Source organism: Spodoptera frugiperda, chromosome 30 (genome assembly GCF_023101765.2).
Source record: "Spodoptera frugiperda isolate SF20-4 chromosome 30, AGI-APGP_CSIRO_Sfru_2.0, whole genome shotgun sequence".
Taxonomy (NCBI): Eukaryota; Metazoa; Arthropoda; class Insecta; order Lepidoptera; family Noctuidae; genus Spodoptera; species Spodoptera frugiperda.
The window spans coordinates 12,647,406-12,673,378 of NC_064241.1; the positions used below are offsets into that span (position 1 = coordinate 12,647,406).

Consider the following 25,973-nt stretch of genomic DNA (forward strand, 5'->3'; position numbering starts at 1 on the left):
AAAGAAGTACATAGTTAAGTTTTGCCAATCAACTTTAAGTAAACGTGGTGATTAAGGCTCATAACTCCGTGTGAGAATATAGCTTTGGACGGCAGTGGCCACTTATAGACTATTGATGATGATGATGAGTTAAGATTTGTAATGGGTACCAAATTAGATACAAAGTAGATACCAAAATGACAGGGGTGAAAATTCAATCCTGTAATTTCGTATCTATGTAAGAAAGGTGTGAGATAATTGTATCTATTACTGTGATATGTAGCTAATATTCTTAGTGTTGATCTCATAAAAGATTCGTAAATTATTACACAGATACTTTTTTTTAAACGTTGCCCCGCACTAGGTTTTTCTCCTGTGTCGTGGTTGCGTTTACAAACATACAAGTTCACATGCACATGACACCCAGACCCGAAACCAGAATTTGTGGATCAGACAAAGAGTTACTCAGTTAGGCAATCGAACATGATAAACGTTACGCGACAACCGGTTGCCTAGCAACCGCGTTAACCGTGCAGTCAAAAAATTAGAAAAAACCCGTTTCCAAAAAAACCCATATTCAATGAAGGTATTTTAAGTAGGTCATGGTTTATTCAATCCTGTTTTAGAAAATAGCAGTACAATGTAGCAAACTAGTTTCAATATTTAAATTAATATATCTTCAAAAAAAGAAAGTGAGACGCATAGTTATGAAATGAATAGATTTAACAAAATACTAAATAAAAAATTAATCGATTTAAAAAATCGAATACGTATCGTATCGTGATGTGCGTCACTACGATTTAATTTCACAGGTTATGTTACCTGTGACCGGTTTTTTTTGACATATGTGTGACGTAGACATATTTAAATGGTTTTGATTGATTTCCTGCAATTATAAACAAATACGTATATAAAGAAAATGTAGGTGGTTCCAAGTACCATAAAAATTAATTGGTTGTTATTGTATTTAAGACTATTTTATTTATTTACTAGCGAGCCGCCCCAGCTTCGCATGGGTGCAATGGTGTATGTATTATACATATAAACCTTCCTCTTGAATCACTCTATCTATTAAAAAACCGCATCAAAATCCATGGCGCAGTTTTAAAACTACGTATACGACAGTCAGAAACACGTATAAAACCCAGTAGATTAAGAAATGAAATAGGATTAAGGACAAAATAAATGAAGATTTATAAGACAGGTCTAATCATAAGGATTTCATTCTAGTTTTTTTAAATAAATCCTATTAATATTACGTAACACAACATATCAACCTTTTAATATAAAGAATATTCATAGTAACATATAGTTATTAGCTTATAGGATGTATTTTTTTCAGCAAAAAAACTCAATTTACAATTTCCTGTCGTCAAATTAATTGATATTGGGTTTGACCGGTTAGCTACCTCATTGCACAAATGTTAAGTTCATTACTTTTTTTTGTACTATATGGAATTCAGTATTCTAAATAATTATTTAGACAGGTTTTTGATTTACTACTTGTATACAAAGTCACCCCAGGATGCTTGTATTTTTGTACATTATTGCATTCTCTTTTTTTAATTATTTTAAGGTGTAATCTAATGTATAATTGGCAACACATCACGATGTAATATGATGTAAAAAACAAAAATTAAGTGATTACCAAGATTTTTAATACAGAGTTAGAGCATCGATAGATTCTAAACTATTTCACAACACAACTTTTCATTGTTTTTACTTACATTCAAATGAAAAAAATGGATATGAATGAAAAAGTTCAAATTAATTTTAAATACCTAATAACGAATATTTCTTTAAGTACTTATAGGAATATTAACCAGTTCTGAAACACTGACGTAGGTAACATCGTATCATTAAGAATTTTAGACATTTTTTATTCATCAACACACGTGTCTAAAGCATTCAGACGTGATTGAACGCTGAATTAAATTATCCAACCATCCGAACCTAAATGAGTTAAATAATTTCGACTTACGTATGACGTCAATATGTTACATTAAACTAACTTAGTTATTAAGCTCACGTGTCTAAAACTCGTGTTTAAGCTTACACAGAAAAAAGAATAACCGCTAGTTTTTCTACACATCCGCCATTTTTTTCGACATTAGTAATTGAAACTGTTGGACGATAAAACAACTTTTTTTACGCGGAAAAAATTAGGTACTGACCAGAGCAGCTGTAAAATTTTTATTTGTGTAAAAAATATAGTAATGACAATTAAAATGTATATGAACGACAAGGTAATAAAGTTTTGTAATTGCTGTAGTCTTTGTGTTTTTATTACGAAAAAGTCAAATTATATTTTTATAATAACTATCGTAAAACATACTAAATTAACCAAAAATCCCGGTTTACTTATGTATAATGGAAAAAAGCTTTACTAGTTTCAAGTCACAGAGGGACTCGAAACTCTTACTGACGTGGCCGCGTCTGAGCAGGCTGCTCATGATGAAAAGTCCCTCTGCGACTTGAAACTAGTACAGCTTATCTCCATTAATAATACGTGAGTATTTGTGTGATTTTTAGTCAAGTCAAATCATTTTAAAGATTGGTTTCTGAGAATATTATGTAATAAGATATTCTTATTTTTTATATTTATTTATTACTCTTAAAAACAATACCAGTTTGAAATCGAATCATAAGGTGTCGGTCCTTTGAATGTCAGTCCAATTTACGTCAAAAATTGTTAGCATTTTATACCATACTTGCGGTTTATAGACGCGTAAATTAGGAATAAATACCTAAATAAAAATTAATAGGTCACATCAGGTTTTATTATGTAACTTGAGAATGATTGCAGTTTTGTAGTTTACTTTGTCATAATATGATATATGGAGACCAAGTTTTGATTGACCAAAAGTGATCGATAAATTAATTCGAAGCAGATTAAGAATAAAATAATAGGTTCACTTACCCATGTAGTAACGATGTCTAAAGGATTTATAGCAGCCATTATGGTTCCTATTATCGCCAGCAAAAGGCCATACGATAATCTGATGACAGAATCTGGAAAAAAGAAGTGATTTCAGGAGCTAGTTTTTACGTAGTAGAGACGTGTTAATGGACACATTATTAATCTACCTAGCAAAATAAGTTAAAATTAAATTACTCATTAGTATTAAGCTAGATTGTATTTTCTATGATATTACCTTACTCTGAAACGTCCTAAAAATAAATGTTTTATCATCAATGCAATGGGCTGGCTCGAGCAGACTGATACTACGGCCTCACATAAAACGGGCGTGAAATAACGCTTGCGTTATATGTCGCCGTGTGATTGAGGTTATGGAAGGCTTAATTTCCGTAAAGAGTTACCGCTGCGCACTTGTAACTTTCCTGGTGTTGTGGGTGTCAAAGTTTGACGCTGATTGCTTATCATCAGGTGGTTTGCTATTTGCCCCTATCCTACAAAAATGCTGTTTTATCTACAATCATTAGACACATGAGGCAGGAAACAAAATAAACGAAGATATGAAAAACAAATACCCATGTGAAACAAAATGTGACTTTATAGTTCAGTGACCATTCCAATAGATATATATTTTTTCTACTTAGATAATTCCTATAAATATGTATAAACTTATTATACGACTTATGTTATTAGCAGTAAAGTCTAGATTAGTCTGGTTTTAGATTATTGCAATTTAATTTAGATATTTTCATGTAAAGATGGAAATCAAACAGGATACAAGGTGTAATAAATCTTATGAAATAGCACTTGAGTCTAAAATGATATTTGTCACCAATGCTCCAACGGACCATTGACCAAAATTGGTTGTCGTGATTTAATGAGATTCCAGTTCATTCATTCGAAATGCATCGGCAGTTATTTATTTTTGTATTTTGGTCTATTACGAGGCAAGATCCGAAGATCCTTAGGCGAAAAATATTTCGTATTGTTTTAATTAATCGGTGTTCGGTGTTTCATATTATTTATTTCTTCTTTTAACAATCTATAAACATAAATTTGAATCGCTAAATGTGCAGCTAAGAGCAAATCTGGAGAACAGCAAAATCGATTTCGTTAATTCTTTATGATCAATTTATTATTGTTAGGAGAAGATTTTACACAAAGAAAGAATAAGATCCAAGGCGAAATGAGGTTCGGGGAGTCCTAGTTTTCAAAAAACATGTGTAATATTACTACTTACGTCGTTTTTGAACTGTAAAGTTTTGTATTTTCATAATCGATATTCGCCCCTTACTGGGGACCTGTTGTAGGGTGCCTACAACCATCTTTCAGGCTCTGAAACAAACACAAAAATATATTTGAAACACTTCTTGAACTTTATATGATGATATTTATATGATTTAGTTGAAGCCTAGGAAAATCGGTGTCCTTTATATATATAGTAATCTAGCTAATATTCCCAAGTCACCTGCTAAGTTAGTCGAGAGTATGGTTCGTCATATTCCACGCCCACTTCAAAGAGCTCTCAGACCGTTATGACAAAGTCTATACTAGGGCCGATGCCCATACAGGCATACAACGGATGTTGCATGAGAAAAGAGCATTAAGTTACTGCGGTCATGTAGCATAAGTTTAGACGGGATTGTTTTTCACAAAAAAGTCTGACATTCTCTCTCATCTCAGCCACGGTAGGAATAAGGATGATTTTCCGATTCAAAGCAAAAATGGTAAATTTGAGTAATGATTAACTCTCTATTAAGAGTATTCAGCAGTAGATATTGTGACTAATGTTCATGATGATCATGATTAAATGGTAGTAAATACTACAATAGACTATTAGCCAAGTTTTTACTCAGTAAGTAAATCACGTTTTATGATCATAATGAGGGTTAAAGGATCATAAATTGTCATACATTATACAATGTAAGAGGTGCTCAACATTATAATTATACACATATATGATTATACATATGTACTACGTAGGTACTTCAAATGTCATATACAATAAGGTATTCTAAAATTATCTGCCACGGCTTTATAGGAGGTGTTGTGTTTGAAGATTACAATAGTTAAAAAATTTCGTACTCCGGCCCAGTTAATTCAATTTGATAACATAAAGAATTTAAATAAACATTGACACTACTCTGCATAACGTAGTTCACAAATACGCACGATGCAAGTGCAATCAATTATGTCATTGACGAAGCGACAGAGACAGTGAAAGAGATAGCAATTTCATAACAAACTCATACGTAGATTTTTTTGCATGAAAAAATAATTACTCATAATCAATAATTTATATTTACTATTGTAATCTTCAAACACAACACTACCTTCCATCAAAGCCTTGGTAAATACTTTCAAAGCTCCTTATATATTGTATATATGTATAGTAGTATATGTAGATATATTAGTTTCCTAGTATTGTAATGACGTAAAGGATTATTGTTTGTGTTTGTTTACGCGGTTAGTCATTTAGGCAGTTTTATTTACGTATAATTTTATAGATTTAAATATAATTAATAAGTGAGTTGTATGGACTTTAGAATTGGGTTCGGTATAACTACAGTGGCTTTAACACCTACTGAAGAAGGAAAACCACTGGGGACAGGTTCAGAGTTCTGAAAAGTACGTATTTTTTTTCTTATTACAAAATATTTACTATGTCTGTGTACATGGGATGTACTTTTTTGGCCATGTCCTTGATATGTAATAATGTGCGCTATTTTCAAAATTACTTGGATACTTAATAGTGATGATGACGGGGTATGAAAATTAAAAATCTATTTCGTCCGTCAGTTAGGTAATGAAAAATAATGGATTTTATTGTAACGTTAAATACTAAATTAATTATTATGTTATCGGCTTACTCACGTACTATTTTGACGAGGAACTCGACTAGTTTCAAGCCATGCTAGAGGCTCATATTCATGAGCAGCATTCCGCGACACACGACGCGGCGATTGTCGCGCTGCTACTGGCGATTCGAGAATCGCGCCCATCGCGCCCTCTGTCTGGAATCGCGCGCACTATCTGGCGCGCGCGACGATGTTGGCTCGTTAGACTCGTTCGCCGGCGGCTGCGCAGGTGTTAGATTCGATTCTCGGGTCGGCGCAAAAACGGTGCTACATACCGCGCTCACTGTGTCACACTCCAGACCCGCAACATTGTAGGTTGACGCAGATTGTAGACTCGGCTTCCAGGCAGGTGGTAATGCCCAGCCACCGTCTCTGTTGAAGTTGGGACGGCGACTTATTTCGATGGCCTCACGTACTTTCCGCGGTACAAAGTATTTCTAACGATCCGGACATTCTTGTGCTACCAGCTGATAAGGGCAACGCGACTGTGGTTGTTGATACCAAGGCGTACGAAGAGAGGATCACGCAAATGGTGAGTGACACCTCAGTCTACAAGAAACTGTCATACGATCCGACAGCCCGGGTGACTACAAAAACTGTTAAGTTATTACAAGGCCTAGGTGACAAAGACTAAATGGTAGCACAATTGACGCCCTCATAACCCTACACCGCCCAAGATCATACGGCTAATGCCCAAAATACATAAACCAAACTGGCCCCTGAGACCTATAGTTAGTCAGATTGATGCACCATCTACCTATTAAATTCAAATCGCGGCATCTGGCAACTATATTACAGCCTTTCACTGGGAAAACGAACTCATATGTAAAGGATTCCCGTCAATTCATTAAACACTAACTGGCTGATATCCGATAAATCCAAGAACAGGAGATAATTATGTAAGCTTTGACATCACATCTCTTTTCACAAATGTTCCAGTAGATGAGGCAATAAATATTATTCACCACAACATTGAACGGATTTACAGATTTACCTAATTTATTGGATACATTGATTGTGTAAGCCATTGCCTGACAACAGGTTATTTCTTGTGGAGAGGGGATTATTAAATACAAGTTTTGAACGGAGTTGCTATGGGTTCGCCGCTAGCGCCAGTGGTTGCTAATATGTATATGGAGTGGTTTGAGGGTCAAGCCTATAAAGTCCGCCCCGGTAAACGAGCGATACTGGATGGACCTGATATGTTAAGACGTATCGCCGTCATCAACCGGGAACATGTGGCGGAATTCGTGGGACACCTAAACTCGGTGTTACGGTAGCATTGCCAGTCTTTCACCACTGAGTTAGGAAAAGGAAGGAATGTTGCCGAAATCTTGGATGTGCATCGTGAGACGTGAAACAGACGGCCGATGTCACACACGGTTTACCGTAAACCGACACACACAGACCGGTACCTAAGCCGTTGTTTCACCATCATTTTCCCACCTAAATGCCTCTGTTCCCCGTACTTTAATCAACCGGGCACTGAACCTGTGTGATCCCCAGTAAATTGATTGCATAACTTGATCATTGTTAAACGGGTAACTTAAACCAAAATGGGTACAACTGGCGCCAATGTCACTCGACTGGCGAGTAATTCATCAGGTAAAATGAACCGGCAGTTGCGGAGCGGACTCCAGCATTTTTAATATTCGTGAAAGGAGTAACAAACATTTTCGGACACCTGTTACGTCGTATTATACAGCATCATACGATCTAGTCCGCCCACCCGGTAATTACGTGTATTGTTAATGACTCGCCAAAGGACAAGGATCCACTGGCAGTTCCCGGGGTATACATGTTACGCAGAATTGCGACTTTGGCTAAGATTTACATTGGGGAAACTATATAATTTATGTTTAACCAGGTTCAAAGTAATTTAGGCATACGCACTTGTGAAGAACAGGGATGTTGTGTTATACATCGGCAGTAGCCGAGCATGCTTGTATGGTTGCACGTTTAAAACATTTCCTTCGCTTCGACAAGGTCTCCGTACTAGCGAGGACGAAATACTTTGTACCGCGGAAAGTACGTGAGGCCATCGAAATAAGTCGCCGTCCCAACTTCAACAGAGACGGTGGCTGGGCATTACCACCTGTTCCTGGAAGCCGAGTCTACAATCTGCGTCAACCTACAATGTTGCGGGTCTGGAGTGTGACACAGTTTTGAGCGCGGTATGTAGCACCGTTTTTGCGCCGACCCGAGAATCGAATCTAACACCTGCGCAGCCGCCGGCGAACGAGTCTAACGAGCCAATATCGTCGCGCGCGCCAGATAATGCGCGCGATTCCAGACTAGAGGGCGCGATGGGCGCGATTCTTGAATCGCCAGTAGCTAGCATAATATATATTACAATCGCCGATAATCGTGTGTCGCGGAATGCTGCTATATGAATATGAGCCATTTTCTAGCATGGCTTGTTTTAACTAGTCGAGTTCCTCGTCAAAATAGTACGTGAGTAACTCGATAACATAATAATTAGAAAATAATGGACACGTATTTTTTATTTTGTCGTATAAGGAAATAATACTTAGGTAAAACGAATCAAAGTTTAGCAGTACAATTTTAAATCAATATATCTTTGAAAGTATTCGTTTCCATAAGAAAATAAAAAATACGTCTCTAATGTTTTTAAATCAGCTTAGCAAGACGGACATTAAAATAGAAATTAGTCATCTACCCTATTGAAAATTCAAATTCTAAGGTTATCTAAAATACAACTTGTTTATCTAGAAATCTAAGGTTCTTTTTTGTAAAGTCTGAAGTCCAAATAGCCATAAAATTATTAAAACTAAAATAAAATAATTCTGTTTGATAAATAATATGTAAATACTGTATTTTAAGTACGTAATAAAACTTATTATTTAATAATTGTAGGATTTATAGGTATTACATAATTGATTTAATTATTGAATGTTAGGTAATTTGCTACGAAGATAATTGGTTAATTAAAAATACCTAAATACAAGTTTTGATTTGATAAAAAAACATCTATAAGTAGATTTGATAGGTATACTTTTTTTTATGGTATAAGCTGGTAAACGAGCAGACGGATCACCTGATAGTAAGTAATAGCCGCCGCCAATGGACGAACTCGAGGCACACCAAAGGCGGGATAATTTCGTCTCCAGTAATCTCACTCGCTCAACGAATCACAACGCAAGCGTTGTTTCACGTCGGTTTTGCAGTAGTATCACTCCAGTCGAGTCGGCCCGATCGTGCCCAAGCATGGCTCTCCCACACTTAAAATGTATATTGATAATCAATAATTGGATATTGTTAGATATGAGAGTTTAAAACCAAAATGTTTTTGTTTAGGAAATAATTATTTTGGTAATTAAGCTAAAGTGAATTAAAACAATAACTACAGGGTGGATTTTTAAATATCCCTCAACATATAACAAACATTTTATTATATACGATGATGTCATATTATATCCTCATAATATAGTACATATAACAACCAAATAATTTCATATGTATTGTTAATGACGTTCCAAACGACAAACAATGTAAAGTGTCCGTTCATTTGTTGACGCAGAATTCGCGTTTTTTCTAAGATTTTCAAGGAAATATATATTTATTTATGCTTAAGATGGTTTAGTGTACATTTAGGCTTATTCTTACTTCCTATTGCTACTACATCGATGTTATGTTAAGTGCTAATGTGAGTTTGGTTGTATGGTTGCCGTTTTTCCCTAAACAGCTGAGCCAATTTTGATGTATTTTGGTATAGATTGTGGTAAACGTAGGTGATAATCGTAAGTATTCATTTACGTGTGGCATTTTTGTGGTTTAGGTGTGGTATTCCATCCATTTTTAATTTAAAATAAATGTAATTCGATGGTCCTATTAGTTGATCTGAGCTAAAACTCGATTAATATCGAATAGTCAATATGTTCAGATATATGTATAATGTATATTTCTATTGTAAAATTCGAGGCTTTTTACAACATGCTATCCATTTTTAATTTTTGCCTGTAAATAATCTGTCTGTTTATTCGTTCCTGCTAATCTCAGAAATGCCTGGAGTATTTTTTGACAGGACTTTTATAGACGGTAGGTATCTGATGTACTAAGGGTTCCTAAATTATCACAATAATGTATTGTAATTATGTATTACCAACCATCATGAAGTTTTTACTTGAACAAAAACTCCATCAAAGTTACTAAATGATCTCTAAAGTTCAGTTCAGAACAGACTGATGTCAAGTTTTTTTCGTAGTAGATAATTACCTTAGACCACGTCGATCAACGACGAGTTTTTATCCATTTTTAGTTATTTTTTCTAGTGTTTTAAACAAGTCAAAAAAAGTAAATAATGAACTTGTCTTTATAGTTTTGGTTTCTATGCGTCTTATTGTTAAAAATATATTTCTATTTTTGTTCCAAAATATGGTAAAGTTGCCATGTTTTACGGTACTTAAATAAACACCTAATAATAAAAACTAGTGATTATGAAATAAATAGGTATGCATGTTTGTCTGTTCGATCGTTATGTCTAAACTACTTAATCGATTTCGATAAAAATAGGCGAAACCTGATTGGAGCTTTTTTAATAGGTAGATGATTTTTATACGCAGTGCAGTTTGTATATATACGTATAGGTAATTTGCAAAGGATTTATTGTCGATAATCAATTATATCAATGAATGACTTATTAGACATGGCAATAAAACAAGGAAAACGATGAATGGTTATTTTTGTCTAAATATAAGGAAAAAATGATAATTTAAAACTTTTAAATATATTTCTTTTTATTTATTTATTAACTATATCCTTTTAACCATCGCGTGATATTTAATAGCCTAGAATTTTCCTCGCTAAAGCGACTATCCATCATAAAAATATTTTTTGAAATCGGACCAGTAGTTCCAGAGATTATGGTGTTCAATCAAACAAACAAAACTCTTTAGTTTTGTATGTATAATAAGTATAAATGAGATTTAAGCTTTAATGTACACAAGAACAAGTAATCTATACTATATATATATATATATAATACTAGCGGACCCGACAGACGTTGTCCTGTCTACACGTCTTTAATTTGAAAATTTTAAACTTTTTTTAATAAGCTAAATCATTCTGGACCATTTTGATGAAAATTATTGTTCAAATGTTATGACAATATCTAACGTCATTAATATTTGACACTGCGATGATAGCGCCGTCTGTCGGATCCTATGTAAAACATTCCAAAATCAACAACTACTAATAAATTAAAAATTAATTAAAAAAACATTGTCCAGCGGACAAAATTGTGAATCTAAACCATTCTCAGATCCCCTTGAACACACACAAAAAAATTCATCAAAATTGGTCCAGTCGTTTAAGAGAAGTTCAGTGACATACACACTTACAGAAGAATTATATATATAAAGATTATAAAGCTGAAGAGTTTGTTTGATTGTTTGTTTGAACGCGCTAATCTCCAGAACTACTGGTCCGATTTGAATAATTATTTTTGTGTTAGGTAGTGCATTTATCGAGAAAGGCTATAGGCTATAAAACATCACGCTATGACCAATAGGAGCCAAGCAGAGCGGGTGAAACCGCGCGGAAGTAGCTATTATTATATAAGGCAGATATTAATGTCTAATGGTATTCTCTTCCAGTCAAGCTTAGGGTTAAAATCAGTGAACATGGGCATGTGTATTTATAGGGAACAATTAAATGGAAATAGTCTTTATAAATTTAAATACTATAAAATATAAAAAAATTACATTATACTATTTATTTATTTTACACTTTTTGTACCTTAAAACAATGGTGGAGTGAAGTTCTCTAACAGTCAACCTTAGGGTGATGCAGACACAACAGTAGGTGTAAAAGTTAGAGTCATTGTTAAAATATTTTAACATAGGCACTATAATATAATACAACAAAAATATAATTGTTTGTCAGTTTGTCTGCCTGTCTATAAAACTAAGTAGGAACGAGTCCTAATCGTATTTTTTTTATGGAGAAAAACAAAGAAGAATATTATAGGATATACTACATAATACTATACATACTATACCATATTGCCATTATTATTTTTCTGAAGGTAATTTATTCTAGGCTTGTTATTATTAGAATAAAAGGAGTTTAGTGCCATAACCAGAGCATTGACACCACAAGCTAATCTATCTTCTAGCATAATAAAAATAAAATGCATTAGGAAGAAAAATAAATAAATACATTCTTTTACCAAGCAGGATTAAGGAAAACTCTAATATTTTGCTAGATTTCTACGAAATGCATAGTGATAAATCTGTCATAAATATTAAACATCTTAAGTGACTTAAACTATAAATAATAGGTTAAATATCAAGGAGATAGCATAAAAAATTGTTATTAATAGTTAAAATAGTCTAATGACATAAGGTCATATCACACATGGCACCGATAGAACCCAGGAATAAACTTCTTATTTAAATTTGAACATTAAATCTTATGTCGTATGATATATTTCATAATGTCAATACAAAAACGCTGTAAGCGCACGGTCCTCGCGCTGACAGCGCGCTTACAGCATTTTCGTATTGTTTCCAAAGCAAAAAATACAGTGTCGTGTCCATGCAGCGATGCGACTGTTAAATAGAATGCAAAATAACTGATCAAAATAGTAACAAATACTTATGACGTTTAATCACAGGGCCTCACATTCGAAAGAGAAAAAAGGGTGCTACTGCCTTCAGAGACATTTAATGATTACTTAAACTATTCCTTAGAAACGATGTTCCACGTGGTTATAACCAACCATGAGAAATGTTATATGTAAGCTATAAAATATCACGCTACGACCAACACCGCCGAGCAGAGAGGGTGAAACTACGCCGAAGAAGCTAGTTACTAATAAAAATATTTGTCTAGGATTTACCTTCTGCTGTTATTAAGACAATATTGCATATGCATATACCTACATAATTAGCGTAAAATAACAGGTAAATACGATGTATAAATTAATATTTTGTCTACAAATAACAGTGTAGTAACTGTGTATGATGTGGTTAGGCAAATGCATATTTGTGTTTGTCTTGTATATTTTTTTTAATTGTTATTTCTTTGGGACAAGGTTTGCGATACAAGGTTCCATTCTTACGTATATGCACTAGGGACTTATAAAAAGGTAGTAGAGTGGTAGGATGTTTCATTATGAGATTTTAATGAATAGGTAGTTATTTTAAATGTGGGCATACTATAATTTTTATGGAATAGGAGACAAAGGACCTGACGGATCACCTTTGGCAAGAATGGGCCGTCTCGATCGGAGTGATATCACCGACGAGAAACAATGCTTGCGTTCTGTTTCGTCGTGTGAGTGTCGGAGTCCCAATTACTCCCCTTTCCAGTGTCACCAATCTATGAATCCCTAACAATCTTTAATTTTTTAATCCTGCAACGCACTTGTTTAGTTTCTGGTGTTTTGGATATCATTTATTTGGTTCTTTTTTGGTTAAGCAAAAATTTTTGTTTACTTTAAAATTATACTAAATTGTATTTCTTTGATAAATTTATTTCAGTTCAAGTCACATACTAATGTTAAAGTAATTGCATTGTATGCAAGAAGACAAAATAGTAAAACACAGGTAAAGGACGATGACTTAACATTAAAAATCTATTGACATAAACTTAGCTTTTGAAATTTAATTGTCCTTTAAAATTTTAACAAAATATAAATATAGCGGTACTCTCGTCTTTAAATACTAAGAACGGAAACGAAACAGACAAGCATAGTTTTGTTAAACAATTTTGTACCTTATCATATACTATTATACAATCCACTTTTGTATAACAGCACAAGTCCTGCTGAGGCCTAAAACACTTCCATACTTCCGCTAACATAGTGTAAACATGAAAAGAACTAAGAAATAACATTAGCGCCATAACACGCAAACACGGTCAAACAAACAAATCTTTTATATTTACTTACATACTAAGGTAACGGAAGAGAATTTGTCATTAGCTAGCTTTTGCACGTGGCTTCATCGTACACGTGTAAAAATACAGTTATGTTTCATTGTTGTAGGAAATTAAGGGAATTTATTTTTATTATTGCTCCTATATTCCAAAAAGCCTCTATGCTACATTTTAATTATATATGACTAGTCAGCTACTATGGTAGTCAGCTACTTGGACGATTATCATATCACCTATAGCCCTTTTTTATGAGGGAAAATCATCCATTCTCCTGCCTTGATCGAGGCGAGAGGGAGTTTCAGACTCTTACTGATAATATACCCCGTTCCTACTCCTGCTATTCGAGCCGGAACCCCGGTAACCCGCTTGGTAGTCCGCAGCTCCGGGATCACTCATAGCCCTATACTTAACTTATATCTTCACCGTATTGTTACTGCACTCCATCATAAACAATAATGATTTTTCTCACCACATCAAAAACCGTTCAGCTGTTTTGGAGTTTACCACGAACAGATACACTGACGTAAAGGACATTATTGTTTAAAAGTGTGAAGGAATGAATAAAATATGATTCATAATTCATACAACAGCAACTAATATACCGCAACACTCGAATTAACATAATTAAACAGTTACTTAGGCACATAATTATTGATATTTCCGATTTTTTTTTCTTATCACATGTTTGACGTATGGATTTTCCTTATTTTACTAAATTTGGAATGGAAATAAAATGGTGACTAACGTTTTTTTTTTATTTGACGTTGTTTTTGGCTTTGGCTAGTGTTAATTTTTCTTGTAATTTGTGTGTGGTGTCTTAGTAACTATGAATAGGTCATCGCTAATTTTTGATGTTTTTGTGGAATCGCTTTTGCGGACAAGAGATCCGTTTATTATTTTTTTGGTTTTGTATAAAATTAGATAAGTATTTCTAAAAAGTTTTATAACTCTAACTGTTTGAACAAATGAAGCAATGATACTTTGGTGATATTAGCATTCTTTGAAACGTATTTTTTTATTCAAATTTTAGGGAACAGCGAGTAAAGTTCCCTAAGAAAAGGAGGATCCTCCGACCAGGCGAGGTGATCATGCCTGGCGGGCTTTCTGCCCTACTGTCGATCATTGTAATTTTCTATCCATGTTTATTCGCATATAAACTTCATATGTGCGATGTGGGATTTTATGACGTCATCCGTTGATCGTCTATGTGCGACTTCTGTCATCTGTCATTTGTCAGAATGTCGCCACAAAATAAATCAGTTGTTCCCAATTATTCTTCAATAAAAAAAATACCAGCTTAAATAAAAAACCGATAAATGGGTGAAATAAACAAGTACAGAGCATTCTATTCATATATCACTTTCTTGTAACATACAGTTCATTGTGTCATAAGGGCATTTAGCACTCGTCCAGAAAATACCAGTGAGGCGCATGTGTGAAGGTCGTTCTGGTGACTTGTCAGCCACTTGTTCATTACAAGCCTACGACACGTCTGTTTGGCTTGCACAAGTTCCTGAGTGAATGAGGTAGTAGACAGACAGATAGATGGATACATAACACATAGTGTAGATTATTGTTCAAGTCCTTTAATAATAAACGGGTTTTTATGGTATAGGCCAGTAAACTATCTTACATATCACCTGATGGTAAACAATCGACGCCGCCCATGCACACCCAAAACACCAGAGGCGTTACAAGTGCGTTTGCCTTTTTGGGATTAGTATTAAGGTTTTTTTGTTTAATAACAATAAAGTATTTTCCGGTAATCTCATCAAATTCAAAGAATCCACAATAAATCACTTCTATAGTACGAAAAAGAATTAAATATTGACATGAATCGTCTGTATAAATAATATGAAGAGATAAAATAATATTATACATAAAATTGCGAACTAGTCAATGTGGTGGGACGCCATTGACTTAGGTCGTTGTCGGTTAAATACGTCACACGCACGGTATGCAAATCTTTGTGCTTGAATAAAATTATTTATCCAAATTTTTCGAGTCTTAGAACATTCGTCTGCGAAATTTTTCCGTTACCTTATACATGTATATAATAGTAAATTATATTTGTTATACTATAAGTATATTAATAATTTTATTATGTAAAATTACCGGAAACTTTACTTCCTTCCGGATGGGAAGATTTCTAAATGTCATGGCAATGTTTTGTTTGAATTCGCAGATATTTAATGTACTTTAAAAATAAATTGTTTGTATAACAAAAGCCTACTAAGTGAGTCTGACAAATGATTGCTTTTGTATACTCGTCAAAAAGTCTATTATATAAAGAACCGGTATTAAATAACTATTGGTTTAATATTTCAATGAATTATATGTGACCTCTTTGACTCATTTAATACTAGATTTTAGCTATTGTAGAATGTCTTAAGATATATAATATAACTTGAACATTTTTATACAAATGATTTAATCCGTATAAAACTTTTCTGGAACTGAGTGACTAACTGACTAACTGATCTTCAAACACTACCACCCCACCAATGTCCGAATCGCTAACAATTCTCAAATTTCCAACCCCCACAAAAGGCAGTCAACTCACTTTTAACGGCCCTGGTATTTCGGGTATCTCTAGACAGATACCGATTGTTTACCATCAGGTGATCCGTATCATAAAAAAGATTATACCACGGCATAACTCACCGGGACACCACGACGACGTGGCCAGCGACGTCGTAAATTCGTTCGTATTGAGTTCGTATATTTGGCTACGCCGCCAATCGGTCGCCAAGTCGTCAGCTATCATACATCTCAATACGAATCAATAACTAAATAAAAGAACAAACAAACACTTCTAGGTATTACGCAAATTATACAACAGCATATATCTTACACAAACATATAGCTATATAGTTTCTATAAAAATCTAGTGAATCATTCAATTCACAAACGTCTTACACCTAAATCATTAACGTATCTAACCTAAATAAGCAATAATCGTTTACATAAATGAAGATTTTATTCCACAAATATTGCTAAATACATACAAAAGGACGGATTTTCATATAAAATGTTTTTAATTAAGTCGGTTAGCGTTTAGTACTGTCTCGATTGTGGGCACATTACTAGAATACTAAGCAGCCGGGGCCTCATTGCAAAGAGTGGTGTGATGATAATACATCTTATTTCTGTATCTACTTCTCTTGTATTGGAGTAATTGATAGCCTTATTGTTGTTAAGGTAATTTGAATTAAACTGTGTTCGAAGTAGGGTGTAAATTGCAATGTTATTAGTTAAAATGTGTATGGAATCGGTTGATAAATTAGTCTAGTCATATGCACTAGACTAAGGACAAAGTGTTTCTTAGGTAATATTGGTGTTTTTAAACATCCTATACTTCATAAACCTTTATAATAAGATAGTACCTGAGTCTAAAATCACCTTGGATTTTGCTACACTTGCTTAAACTAATTTCAATATGAAAATGTTTTTAAATTTTGTCTGCAAATCCTGGATGCCGTGCAACTGGATGCCGTGCAACGACTAGCGGTTTCGATATCGACAGGCAATTGTTGTTTCGGGTCTGGGTGTCGTGTGTATGTGAAATTGTATTTGTAAACGCATTCACGACACAGGAGAAAACTCTCCTCTACCTACCCTATCCAAGTATAAAAATCATCATTTTATACAGCTGTATATATTATACAAAGATTCGTCATTAATACAACTTCCTTCATTTGTATTAATTATAATATTTATTTAACACTATTTATACAACAAACACCAACTTACTGCATTTTAATTAACTATTTGTAAATAGTATAATAATTAATAGTAAAGTGTTACTTATGTAACTGTAAATTATCTTTGCAGGTTTGCTTTTCCTATACCAGGGAGGAAAATCAACCAATGACTTCTCGAATCTCGCCTTGGGTGAGGCGAGAGGGAGTGTCAGACTCTTATTTACTAAAAACCTCACCGTTCGTAGAAACGAAGCAGGAGTAGTCCTGCTTTTTGAGCCAGAGCACCGATAAACCCGCTTTGTAGTCCGCACCTCCGGATACAATACATCTTACTATAATCATAAATGCGAATGTTTGTGAGTTTGTATGTTTGTTGCTCAACCACATCAAAATGCTTGAAGGGATCGGGATGAAATTTGGAACAGGGATAGATTGTAGTCTGGAATAACACATTTTTTATCACAAGAGAACGCAGGTATTTTTAATAATTAAGTAAGTTATTTGACGCTACAATTCCTAACCCCCAAAAGGCCGGCAACGCACTTGTACAAAAGTTGCCTCTAGGTGTCCACGAGCGGTAGCAGTTGCTTACCATCAGGTGATCCGTCTGCTCGTTTACCGGCTTATATCATAAAAAAGAAACACTGCAACACACTACCATCTCGCACAGTTTTTTTCACACACAATTCACAGAAATATATCATTTTGACATTTCATTATAAACATTGAATTTGACTTTCAGAAAAATACCTAGTTACGGTAAAGATCACTAGGCAATACCTACGTTTTTTGTTAGCTTTTTGTGGTAATCTTCCTACGGTATATCATAAAATGACTTCATAAATTCAACATTCTTATTCATTTTATTTCCATCTATATTAGAAGTTAGATATAATATTTTGTAGAAGTGTGGGTGACCCTTAAAATACGTAAAGGTCACTTAAATATAAGAAAAAGGGTCAAGTAATAATACGAGTAGATATTTCAAGACATCGGTCATTGACTCTGGTTGTCTAATATATTTTTAGGTTAAACTAATTTGTATTGCTCATGGTGGCTTGTCCTTTGGTCACGATATATGTAATGGTAATCGTCTCAATTGATTGTTAAGTTTTGTAAAAGGATAATAATATATTTTGAGTCATAGTCCAAAGTCAAAATCAAACCGTTTATTCTGATTAAACCATAAATGGATACTTTTGAAATGTCAACGAATAAATAAATAAATTATAGACTGTTATTTTGTCCGACACTGAAGCTAGACGGTCGTTGTCGTTCTGAGCGGTTATAGGTAGTCCCTGGAGGGACTCTCATATCCCTATGAACTTAAGAGTGGAGGGATTTTGGATTCGATTTTCTAGTAGAACAAACTTGTTGTGATTATGTACCGTAAATTAAATTATTAGGTATTATATGTATGTGTGGGAGATCCATGCTTCGGTACGAATCGGTCGGCTAGACCGGAGTGATACCACGGCCTCACAGAAAACCGACGTGAAACAACGCTTGCATTGTGTGAGTGAGATTACCGGAGGCCCAATTATTTCCCTTCCCAATCTTTCCAATCCTCGATTCCTTAACAACAACAGTGGCACCTGCAATACCTTGACTGAAGATAAATAGTGGGAATTGGAGGTAAAGCGATAACAAATACACTATCAAAACGATCCAAAGATATGAATAATTACACAAACACTGAATATTAATTAGTATCCAGTTAGGAATAATTAAGCAACCGTTCTTAAAAGTCACAATCACATGCATAATGAGTCGGTTATGTGCAGTTTAACTAACTGTTACACAGCAAAGGTAAATGTAACCGACATACTGTATAATTTAGGTACTGTATATTAAAACTATGCTACGTAAACTTAGCAACGTTATAATGTTAACTCATTACGAATTCCGGTCAATTTTTCTTTGGTACACATATCATTAACTTCAGGCCAGAAAGTGGTCCATGAAGGTTGTTCAGCCCAAGGCCACTCCAGTCCCCTGAACTCGGGTGATTCATCAACTCGTCCCACATGCCTACGGCCCATTAGGGACGACTTACAGATAATCAAAATAAATATTATTTTCATTCTGCAACTCGTCACAAGTTACTTTTTGGGTGGGATTTTAAACTTTATAATCGTGAACTTAATTCATGTCGTGGCCACAGCATAGAAAACATTACTCCAATGTGATAGCTGCGGACTACATAGCGGGTTTACCGGGACTCCGGCTTGAAAAGCAGGAGTAGGAACGGGATGGTTAAGAGTCTGATACTCCCTCTCACCTCGCCTAAGGTGGGAGAAGTCATTGGATGATATCTGCCCCACAAAAAAAAAACAAAACAAAAGGAGGCGACGGGAAAAAAGTTATATTTTTAACCGACATCAAAAAAGGAGGTTCTCAGTAAGACCAGTATAAATGTACGTATGTGCGCGATTATCTTGGGAGTGACTGAACTGATTTTGATGCGGTTTTCAGCATAGTATTTTTCTGACTTAGGAGAAGGTTTTAGGTATATTGGCTTTCTTAAATAAATGGAGATTCGAACTTTAACACATTCTCATACACGTTTTACATATTCTCCACGATAAGTTCGCGTTTGCAGTCGGTTTTTTAAACGTAGTTTTAGAATTAGATAAAAACAGGAATCTCTTCATCTCTGAAACTAGATCTACATAAAATTTCCTACAGACAAACTTCCTCATCTCCTTGACATTCAAAACTGCTACTTATATAACACTTTTTTTCAAAAAAAAAAAAACTACATCATTAATTGAGATGTGTCGGTTGCGTATTTTATTATATATTTTTTAAAAGAACGTGCAGTAAGTATTATTTAGCCATGAACTTGTATTTGTGTAAATGTTTGGATTCAAAATCAAAAATATTAATAATACGTTGGCATTGATATCGTGGGGGTCAACGAACTCATCTCGTGTTTTGAGTAAAATTTCTAAAACGTTTTGTTTTATTTTAGTTTCTGTGTCAGTATCATGCATGCACTTTGACTGCATCCCTGGTCGAGTGACCACAAGCACGACTACTTTGGGGTATCAAGTTCAATTCACGAATCGGTCAACAGTCTGATTGATATATTTGGTTAGGTTTATCTGGTCTGAAATCGTGTCCCGTAAATGCTAGTAGACCTACTAGCATGAAATTGACCAATTTACGCGTGAAATACATACAATAGATACTAAAAATAAACTGCCTAACTGTCTGCCAGGCAAAGGCTCTTGGCTTCGATTCCCGAGTCGTGCAAAGTATTACTGGTTTTTTTAGAGTCTGACACTCCTTGCCCAAAGTGGGAGAAATCATTGGATGGTTTTCCCCCCTCAATAAAAATACCAACACATGTGACACAAAAACTCACTCTACTATCAATGACTATTAAAAATCCGGAATAACCGGAGACCTCAAATCCCAAAAAGCCAAAAATAACAGACTATTTACATTAGTATTATCACTAAACCGTATTATTAGGTATTTAGGTTGGCAAGCCTTGTAATAGTTACTGTTTTATTATTGTTTATAATTAAAATTATGTCTATATAAACAAAATAATCTAATGACACTGTTGCTGTTGTCACCTAAGATAATTTAATTTATTTATTACTGATTCTCATTAATATTTATGTTATTTGACATATATAATTATAATCACGGTAATTATTTTGTAGGTAGGCAGGTATAGACGATATTAATGGCGTCTTTTTATCAAATACTGTGGACCTTATTAAGATATTAAAAAATTCCTAGCTGAAGCTCGCGGCTTCGATCGCGTGGATTACATACTTTGTGACCTCATTTTCAAAAAAAAAGTAACCTAAGTCACTCCTTAGTACATCAGCTACCTCCCAATAAAAGTCCCGTCATATTAACAGACAGACAGACAAAAATTGTAAAGAATTGTTATTTTGGTTTAAGTATCATATGTATATTCATATAAGTGTAGTAAAAAGCGGTTATTCCAATATTATAAACAGAGGCTCCAATTTTATTTATTAGACTAGATAATTGCGGTTGTACCATCTAGAATAGGTTGACAAACTGTCCTTTGTAAATATTAATATTTGTCTTAGTTTCAAATGCCCATAAAAAAGAAAACATTTTCCCATGTACTTACGCATATTTCCCAAGGTAACCTATATTTATCAAATTTCATGTTTTACAACCAGCTATTTCGGTTGTTGTTGTTTTTCAGTCACTCAATCACTTATATATCGTAAGAATTACTTATTAAACATCCATAATATTGTAATAACCGCATTCCAATTGGACGATAAAATATTTTTTTATGTAATTTTTGGCAAATGACCAATCATCGGCATTATAATAAAGGCATTGTCCTGAGACAGGTCAGATTAATGCGTGGTACGTGTTTGAATTTAGAATTATTTTTATTTATAGGCTTTATAGCTATGGTACTTTCAATTGATGAATGTTTAGTAACAATTCGTTTAATTCAAATAAGTATTATTAAATCTTATATCTTATTATTTACTGAGACTGCCTCGTTTGCCGAGTGGTTGCAAGTGCAACTGCCGGGTAAGCGGTCTCGGGTTCGATTCCCGGGTCGGGCGAAGCATTACTGAACTTTTTTCGGTTTTTCAAAAATTTCTCAGTCTCACCACCTATTACATGGGACTTACAACATAAATTGTGAAATGTGGGTTTACATTGGCATTGTGTACCATAATGTGCACATATAAAAAAAATCTTATTATTTACCGACTAGCTTTTGCCAGATGAGTTTATGTGACTGCATCAGCTCATAGAACTAAATTATGTACATAGGTATGTGTACTTCTTTACAAAAGGTACCTACACAGGTAGAACAATAACCTGCAGTGTCATGAACACCAGGTCACCGACAAATGATAGCAAAGGACTTGTCCGAGATTATCCGATAAGTAATTAAAGGTTTAAAAATATCACACGAATTTAATAATAGTATGTTAAAGATTATAAGACATATGACTTGCCAGATAAAATCTTGGCCAGACCGTTTCATTTTATGAGGGGGAATCATCTAATGAATTCTCCCACCTTGGGTGAGGCGAGAGGAAGTATCAGATTTTTACTGAATACATGTTCCTAATCCTGCTCTTTGAGCAGAAGCCACGGCAATCCGTTAAGTCTTTCACGGCTCATGCCATTCATCATCATCATCATAATCATCCGCCGAAAGACGTCCACTGTTGAACAAATCCCCCCTCCCGCCCCCCCTTAGTCCTCCACGTAGAACGACACTTAGGTTGATGTCATGTTGATGTTATATTTTTATCCTCTACTATATTGAATACACAATCAAAATTAAGAAAAATAAATATATTAGTAGTATTTCAAGTTTATATAGTTTTTTATTAGATTTGTTGATATACGTAATAAAATAATTGGCGTAGCGCATTCTCAAATCGATTTTGTATTAATTAATGAATGTGAGATAATTTATAATATATTTTCGATTCAAAATTACGATTACAAACTACCTCTTTTCTGGCCATTAAGTATATTTTTTCTAGTTTAGATTAGATTACGAGTATATAGAAAAATAAAAAAACAAGGTATGTTTATTTAAACTCCGAAATAGAGTCCATGAAACGCTAATAAAATTAAAAATGACTGTTTAAAGACATCGCCCGATGTCACCGGGGACTCAGGTCGCTCGACAAATGGTCCTAGTGGGGACGAGGCTTTAAGGTCAATAAATCTACTAATCTATCTAATAAATTACTCTCCACATACCTACTCAAAAGACCCCACCTCTAGAAAAACGGTTTGTTATTTTTTGTAACTTTTTTAGGCCACCTAGCACTGCAATGTCAGTTTGCAAATTATGCAGAATTAATTATGTGTAGGTGCAAACATCATATATGTAATGAGGCATGCACAAACAGACGGACGTAAGCAAATACATTTTTGGTACAACTTAATATTTAAATCATTTGCGGTTTACCGAACAAACGGGTGAAAAAAGTATGGCGTGTTTTTCTATGATTAGCATTTTACTAATTGGAAAGATTATATTGTTTGAAAGATTATACTTTTTCTTTTATATGTAACTAGCTTCTTCCAGCGGCTTCACCTGCGTGGGATAAAGTGTATCCTATCACCCAAGTCAGCTCCACTTTGTCTGTATACCAAATTTCATCAAAATCCGTTCATTAGTTTCAGCGTGATTGACGGACAAACGTCCAAACAAAAAACTTTCACGTTATTATTATCGTGTGATGAGTAGACAATTTGCCGCTAACTCTGAAACTACTTAATCGATTTTTAAAACTCTTTCACTATTCGATAGTTCATTTTAAAGGGAGTAAAATAAAGTACTTTATTAACCCAATAAACTACAATATCGGGACCTGCTTGAAATACACTTAAATTCGCAGACACAAATAATAATTGGTAAAGCAATTTGAAATGGTAGGTAATTATAGAATTTAAATATAATGAACGTGTATTTATTCTATAAAAACTTAAAATTACAGATTTATATTTAAATAACAGATATATAAATGTAAATATTGATTTCCTATAATAACTACCTAACAATGACGCATTGGTGATTTTCTTTTTTTTTAATATAATTTTGTAAGTAATCTGATTGAATATTGAATAGATTTTTATTTATTAGTTATTACATAATGTATTGAAAATTGGGATAATTACCATGTTTATTATAATTTCTGTGAGTTTCCGATATTTCGGCACTGTTGAATTTTATTTTGTGATTGAAAAAGTATTCATCCCTTTTATTTATACCCTGAAACAATAGTTGACGTGCCCAACCAACGCGCCAATAATATAATCATCGTACACCTATTTAAGGGGGTAAAATCATGACTTCGCGAAGCGAGAGGAAGTGTCAGACTCTTACTGACTAAAACCCACCCCGTTCCTACTCCTGCTTTTTAAGCCGGAGTCCCGGTAAACCCGCTAGGTAGTCTCACTGCGGACGAATTCATATGCTGAGAATATTTTAATTATCTTTTATTTAAGATTGAAATAGAAAGACATGAATTATCAATAAAATAGCCTATCAATGATAATATAATAATTGCCACCTATTATGTACGTCTACACTACAACTCATATTACTAAATTAAAATACTTAAACGTTTAGGCAGGTCATTGACTGATTTACCAAGTAGGTTCAGTGCCTCTTCCAAGTGATGAGGATAGCCAGTGGTGATCAGGGTGATCAGGGAAAAGCTAGGCGCCTTTTGAATGTTACCCCCCGTCATCAAAAAAGGTCATTGACAGAACCGAAATATAATTTTCAGAACCTATTACAGCCATAAGAACAACGGTATTTGACACACAAGACAAAATGAATGAGACATTGTAGTTTTTCTTACTACGAAGTGGAAAATAATGTAAAGCACCGTTTGTATGCTGAAAATGATATAATATGCATATAGTTGTATAGTCGATACGTAACATATAACTGTTAAGTAAATAAATATACATATTCTTACGGTCACACGTAGAAATATATGATTCATCTTTTGTGTGGGATTTCTGATATGAATCCCGGGTTCTTTACAGTTAGTAAAAGTCAAGGATATTTTTCAAAGTCAAATAATTTATATCAAATAAACCATGAATAGTCTTTTGAAACGTCAACAAATAAAAAAATTATTGTCTGTCAGTCTATCCATCAATAAAACTAGGTGCTCCTTCCAAAGTCTAGCCTTTTAAATTTTATGCCGGCTGAAGGAATCAGCCGTTTCGATATATGTGAATATATACACAACAAAGTTTCGCATTTACAATGTGAGTTAATAGAGTTGACTAGGTATATAGTGTATTAAATAAGTATCTGCACTGTACATACAGGAAAGGCGTGATGTTATGTACCTACTTACATAAAACTACTTTTTTCCTGGCATGTCTTATTTTTCTATACATATACATATTTATATCATTGATACAAAATTGTACTAGGTCATTTCGACACGTGATTAAATTTTTGCTATATTTTTCGTTATTTATTATAGTCAGGAGAAGATTTTTATGAAAGAACTAAAAACAATAACTGTTAAAGTATATCACTTAACAATTTCACAGCCTCTGAAGAGGGTGGACAGAAGGGTATATACAATACACCTGGTATGTGCACCTTGTGTTATTTTTATTATAATCACTCTTATTTTCATTGTCGCTTTGCCCGGCATTTTTGTTGTTTACTAAGAGTCTTGTCTCACTCGGGAATTGAACTCGACTCATCACAGTTCAGAAGTCTTATTTATTGTAATGATTTATCCCAAATTTAAACTTCAAATAGGAAAAATACAAAGTTAATAATAACTAACTTAAACAACGTGATTTGCATAGTAAAAATTTAAAAAATAAACAAACAAATATTACAAAACGGCATAAAATTATAAACAATACAATTATTTACAATTATACTACATACACACACATTTAAAAAAAAAAAACAAAATATTTAAAAAACCTACCGTTTAAAAACAATCACATAAAAAAACACTTCCAGAGTCATAAAATTTCGGAAAAAAAATCACACAATTCCACTAACACGTTTATCGGTACGATTAGTACGAGTTGCGCGCGCGCATAAATTCGACTGAGCGATCTATGGCATTCAAC

The 25,973-nt window shown here is 33.9% G+C and overlaps 1 protein-coding gene across 1 annotated transcript in view; it reads right to left on the reverse strand.

Moving 5' to 3' along the window:
• The window catches only part of LOC118269964 (scavenger receptor class B member 1), a 57,030-nt gene extending 31,057 nt beyond the window's left edge, over window positions 1–25,973 (reverse strand). The window contains exons 1-3 of the mRNA XM_050706929.1: window positions 25,826–25,973; window positions 4,137–4,231; window positions 2,900–2,991 (exon numbers count right to left, since the gene is read on the reverse strand). Coding sequence (XP_050562886.1) covers window positions 2,900–2,991; window positions 4,137–4,221 — 177 coding nt within the window. The 5' untranslated portion in view covers window positions 4,222–4,231; window positions 25,826–25,973. The remainder of the gene's footprint in view (window positions 1–2,899; window positions 2,992–4,136; window positions 4,232–25,825) is intronic.